The sequence below is a fragment of the Hipposideros armiger genome, unplaced genomic scaffold (genome assembly GCF_001890085.2).
Source record: "Hipposideros armiger isolate ML-2016 unplaced genomic scaffold, ASM189008v1 scaffold_1205, whole genome shotgun sequence".
Classification (NCBI taxonomy): domain Eukaryota; kingdom Metazoa; phylum Chordata; class Mammalia; order Chiroptera; family Hipposideridae; genus Hipposideros; species Hipposideros armiger.
The window spans coordinates 89,726-95,725 of NW_017732555.1; the positions used below are offsets into that span (position 1 = coordinate 89,726).

General features: G+C 45.6%; 1 protein-coding gene across 1 annotated transcript in view; it reads right to left on the reverse strand.

Moving 5' to 3' along the window:
- UBASH3B (ubiquitin associated and SH3 domain containing B) overlaps positions 1-6,000 on the reverse strand; it is a 148,884-nt gene that overhangs the window by 27,765 nt on the left and 115,119 nt on the right. The window contains exons 4-5 of the mRNA XM_019632960.1: positions 5,319-5,517; positions 1,926-2,095 (exon numbers count right to left, since the gene is read on the reverse strand). Coding sequence (XP_019488505.1) covers positions 1,926-2,095; positions 5,319-5,517 — 369 coding nt within the window. The remainder of the gene's footprint in view (positions 1-1,925; positions 2,096-5,318; positions 5,518-6,000) is intronic.

The window sequence follows — 6,000 nt, forward strand, 5'->3', positions numbered from 1 at the left end:
AAACTGGCTTGGCCCAACGTAATTACTAACATGCAAGAGACCACATGAAGTACAAACTGGCATTTCCAAGTCCCAATCAAGTGAGAATCTAAACAGCAGAGGGATAAGGACCTAGGAGTTTTCCTATGCATCACTTGCTGAGTGTCCTTGCCTAAACCGTTTTCCTTCTCTGGACATCTGTTACCTCACTGGAACAATCAATCAAATTGGCCTCCTGGAGACAGAAGAAGGAAGGCCAAAAGAGGTTTACATAGGCAGGGGGGCTCAGGTAAAGCCAAATGACCTCAGAGGGAGTGCTTCAGCAGAAGGAATAGTAATAAACGAGCTTTTACAAATAAGAGATAGAAGAGGCCAAATTATTTTTAGAAAATATTTCATGTGGGCGCTTGCCGCTCTTTCCCTCAGTGCCAATCGAGCACAATGTGGGTCAGGCAGGAAAGCAATTACCCTGTGAGTTAACTGGAGGGCAATGTTGATTAGAAGATATTCCTTGTAAAATTCCATTGCTATCTGCCTTCTCTTAGAAAGGTGACTTCTCGGAGTCCGTCTGCTCGTAACTCTTTTTGACTTTTTCCTTTGCGCTCGGAAGGAGTCCAACCAACCACACCTCTCTCGTTATATTCAGGGCTCACCCTAAGCAATTCTAGATGTCAGAATTCTTAGGTAAGATCAAGCCCAGTCTCCTTGTTGTGTCTTCACAGAAAATTTGCATCAAATGACTCAGAAAGAGGACATGACATTCCCATCAGCAGAGTCAGACAAAGCTGCATGTCCCTGACACTCACAGGCCCCACGCCCAGGCCTGGACCTTGGGTTCATGGGTTGGTTCCTCCCCACACTTCCAAATCAATGAGATTGCCTGGTCTAGACCCTGAGGTTCTAACTGTTTTTCATATTTAAAAATATATCTAAAAGAGATGTTAAAAGGCTATGTAAACTAAAAAATGTCAGGTTTTTTGCTGTTGAAAAACTGGGAAACAAATATAAGTATTGTTTAATAAACATAGTTAAATTGGATTTCAAATTTTTCATCAAACTATGTGATCTTTTTCTTTGGATGGATTTCTTCTCATTTTTCTTGGTCAGAACCCCTGGCTTCTGGCTTCAGCTCTGGTCCTAAATTGCTATTTAGCTTTAGACCAGCCACTTAATCTTTGTGTCTCAGCCTCTCCTTCAGGAAAACAGGACAAGGTTATTCTTCAGAGACGGCACGTGCTTCTCATGGAGTGTAGGATGGCTTCTCTCAAAACAAGGATGCTAGGATCACACCAATCTTTCCAACTGCTTTGAGATTCAGATTTCCCACTCACGCCTCCCATGTGATGCACACAAATTCTCACAATGTTCGGTCAGTGCTTTCATTTCATGTGTGTCTATTCTCTCTCCCCTGCTGGACTCAAAGCTCTTTGAAGATACAGCCACATTTTAAAATTGAGTACGTTCCATGGTACCTTTCATGTCACAGATAGTCAGCAAATATCTGTGGATGTGTGTGTTCACAGCTTTTTTTTTGTATTTATGTGTTCTTCTCTTAACCTAAGATCAGGATGGTGTGTTTTATATATTAACACCATATAATATTTAAACTGATATAATATTTAAAAATTTTCCAACATACTTTTCTATCTATTCTCCCATTTCATTTCTATATCATTCCAGTAAAGTTTGGCAGGGCAGACAGAACAATGGGGATATTACACAGATGAACTACTTGGAACCCACTGAAGAGAGATGCAAGCTCAAAACTTCCTAGTGAGTCGGGCAGCACCTGGACAAAATTCTGGGCCAACTGCCTCCTGGTCTGGTGCTTGCTTCATTGCCTTCCTTTGGTTCCCATCTCCCTGCAGCAGTGATCAGCAAGTGTTTTTGGTTCTGATGGCACCCTCGCACTGCTGGTAGCATCAGGAGCTATTGTGAGACATTACCTCATGGTTGGCAAATCGGATATCCCGGGAGAATATGGTAGCCACCCAGTCACACCCCAGTTTGACATCAATATTCTGAGCTAGTTTCTCTAGGGTGGGCAGGTGGCTGGCTTGGAAGTGGTAAGCCAGGGTCACATGCAGCTGCTTCTTATGAGGTTCCACATGTACTTCTGGAAAAAGGAAGGAAACAGTTATCAGAATGTGGTAATCACAGCAATGGTGGAGACTTCAAGAAGAACATAGAATTCTGCTTTCCAAATAACAAAGGAGGGAGACCCATGGTCAGACAAAAGCTGTTTCTTTCCTTCACAGCAGCAGAATAAAGGTGGAGGGGTGGGTAACAAATCCTGAATCAACCCACAATTCGAGAGCTCAAGAGCCACACATCTGCAGGAGCGATGGATTAGCTGAGAGGTTATCGTTTTGGCTGGCTCCTCCTCACAACTCCAGTTATCACCAGCCCCACCATTTACATGAGGAAACTGCGGACTAAAGGGATAAACTAATTTATGTAGAAATAAAGAGCAAATTTTGTGATCGTGTGACTCCCCAAACTATATTGCCTTTGTTTTGAAATCAAGGCTCTTAGCCTCTGGATAGTTCTGATGGAGGAATGAAGGGGAAAAAATATTTTCAAAGTTTAAAACAGGGTTTCTCAACAGCATTCGGGTCAAATAATTCTCTGTTGTGGGGGCTGTTCTGTGCATTGTAGGGTCTTTAGCTGCATCCCTGGCCCCTTACCCACTAGATGCCAGCAGCACCCCCAACATGTGACAACCAAAAATGACTCCAGACATTGCCAAATGTCCCCCGGGGGGCAAAAAGGCCCCGGTTGAGAACCACTGAATTGAAATATACAGACTGTTATTCTAAGATACCCTAAAAAACAAATCAAAACCAACCAACCTACCTTCTCAAGGGAACGGCTTTTATTTCTCTTTTGTATGTCTTTAAATGGGGGCCATTCGTCTACTATATAAGGTAGATGCTGAAAAAGATGCAACTAGAGGGAATTTGGGGAATTTGAGTAATTAAGGGGCTTGTTTAAATCATATAGAGATAGAAGTAGAAGTTGGATCTTTTGGTTTTGAGTACTTTTTCTGTTATACTGCATTGCACTTCTTTGGTGTAAGCCCCACGAAGCAAGAGCTTTGTGTCTTGTTCATGCTGTATCCTCAGTGCCTGGCACATGACTGGTTTTCTGTATTTGTAAAATGAATGAATACACGTGAATGAATCTCCTTAAAGAACCTAGGATGGAGGATGACACTAAATCTTCTCGCTGGAGGAACCTGGGTATGCCCCAAACTCTAAAATACCAAGGCACACGCTCTAGGGCCAAGTCATGATAGCCTGCTGTTAAGATTGCAAGGAGCCAGGCCATTTACACAGGGCAGGACTACCCAGTTCTCCAAATCATCACCAGGGGGCCTCACAAGGGCAGAGAAACTAGCCAGACAGGTTCTTAGAGAGTGGCAGCAGATTCTTGGACAGGAACTGGCTCTCCCCCTCCTATGAGAAAAGCAAGCAAGGGCCTGACTGCCTCTCACTCAATATGCACCTTAAGAATCAGCTGCAGTCCTGGCTGAGACCCACTTGACTCATTTGTGAAGGGTTTGGGTTTTGTGGCTACATTAGTTTTGGTGCTTGTGGGAGTTTTAGTGGTTTTGACAATAGCTGCTGTGGAATGAAAAAGAGCCATTTCCCTGAGGTAGAGGGATGGGAACAGGAAATAATTTATCTCTCTAGTATGCCATTTCTCTGAAATATTAAGCTCTTGTGAAATGACAGGCTCCACCGAAGTCAGAAGGCAGACCCTAGTCCCCAGGGAATGAGGGGTGTCCGGGGAGGGGATATCTAAGGAGGCCCCACCCCCAAAGTAGAGGAGACGTCTCAAGGGCCCAGAGTTCCTCTGAGAGTGGAGGCCTCACTGTGACCCTGCTCAGTGAGGCTGGGTTCTCACCGTACTTTTCCTAGAATTCTTAGCCTTCTTTGGAGCTTTTTCTGGTAAAGAAGAATGCACAGCAAAAGGTCCCAAATTGGGGATGAAAAGAGCAGCAAGGAATAAAGGCAGGTGAGATACAGGTCAAGAGGCCAAGAGGCAAAACACATGGCTTTACTCAGGTCTTTGCTTCCTCTCTGGTCCTCCACGCAATGCGGGGTATGCAAGCTCTGGTCTCCTCCAGTTTTGCATTCATCACTTGGATTGAGTTTTACAGCTCATACCCTCCTCTCTGGTAAGGGGCGCCTCCACGCTCGCCTCTGCACACAGTCCGCTCCATCTGACCTGTGCTCATGCAGCCTGCCCCCCTGCAGGGCCCTTCCTCCATGTGAAGGATCAACAGGGTCCCAGTGTGAACTTCCTTTTTTTCTGTGAAGGTGGAATCACTCCATCCCATGATAGCCTATCTCTTCTCAGAGCTCTGTTAGCACACAGTGCCTGAACTGGGTTTCCCAACTGTGCCTCTGGCCAGGAGAAACCACTTCTTACTCTCTGTTGCATTCCTCATGGCAGGTACCCAATAAATACTTGCTGGTTGTGATTTCAATCTTAAGGGAGCCAATAGGGGTGCCCCTCATCCCAATGTGTGTCCATCCCACTGCATGTAAGGCTCTCGCTGAGCTACGTGAGCTTGTGTGCATCTATAGTGAGACAGGAGAAGCTTTACTGATGTCTCCCTCTTTTCCTCTCCTCATGCCTCTCGCCTCTTAAATCAATACACATCCTGAGCACCCCTCTAAGCTATTCCTTTGACGGGACATCTCAGTTGCTTGAATTAAGAGCTGCCAGAAAAAGAACAAGAGACACTTTGAAGGGGTGAAATTTTGGGATGACTTTTGAGGTTTAGGGGCCTGTCTAATGGGTTTCAAAAGTTGAAGGGCGTTGACTCAGTGGATTTTATTTTTATTTGATACTAAGTGGTTCTACTCTCCTCTCTGTGCTATGCTACCTCCAGAGAAAAGCCCTGGGTCATCATGGAGTGAACAGTGAGACCCAGATAAACGCCTACCTGGGAGGGAGTTTGGGAGGAAGGAAGAACATTCCTTAATTCTGAAGTGAGAGGGAAATGGTGGTGCTACAAAGAAGTACATTTATAGTTCAATGGGGAACAGTCATTTGTGTAGCTTCAACTTGGGTGTCACGGAGTAGGCACTAGACATTTTCTCAGGAAAGTTAACAGAACAGTAATTTAATATTTTTTGAAAGGGAGCAAAGAGGTGTGGGATGCTACAGGAAATGGCTATGTTCTTTGTCATGTGCTGCCCATTCCTAGAGGACCCTCCACCTTCTGACTCCATCCCGCTCCTCCACAATAATTTCCTATTCCCTTTCATCCCAACTTTTGGATTAAGAGGACTCAGGGCTACCTGCCTGGCAGCTGTTTGACTCACCGGTTTTAGATGCAGCCTCCGCAGCAAAGTCAGCGGCAAACTTCTTGAGGACCTCTGCACTGTCTTCCTTCACGAAGAGGCCGATGAAGTTGGAGGAGGTATAGAGCTCCAGGGGCAGGGGCGCTGAGAACTTACATTTCCAACGACTGACAGTGGTCTGCAGGGCTTCCCCCAGGGCATCCACCTTGCTGTCCTCACACTGGAAGGGGAAAGCAAGAGGCTTAACTCAGAGATGAGGGGAGATAGATGTCTGCTGCTACTTAACATTTGGCATCCTCTGCCCAGAGCTGGAGGCTGATGATGCAATTACTAAACCATCACTTCGGTCTGTGAGGAGGGAGACAAACTGAAGCCTCCCAATGACCTGGAAACGGATTATCCAACTGGGGCAATGGACGACGTCTTGTCCCTCTCTGATTGATGTGCCCCTCTGAACCCAGCCAGAATGCAGAAGGTCTGGTCCAGCAGAAAGAATGAAGGGAGGGATGTGCCAGGAGAGAATACAATACTCGAGGATGAAATCTTGTGTGTTTTCTGCTGTTTGCATCATCTGTGCCTTTTCTATTCCTCTTAAATGGTCAAAAGTTGACTCTATAGGGTGGCCGGGTGGCTCAATTGATTTGAGCACGTGCTCTTAATAACAAGGTTGCTGGTTCAACTCTCGCATGGGATGGTGGGCTGT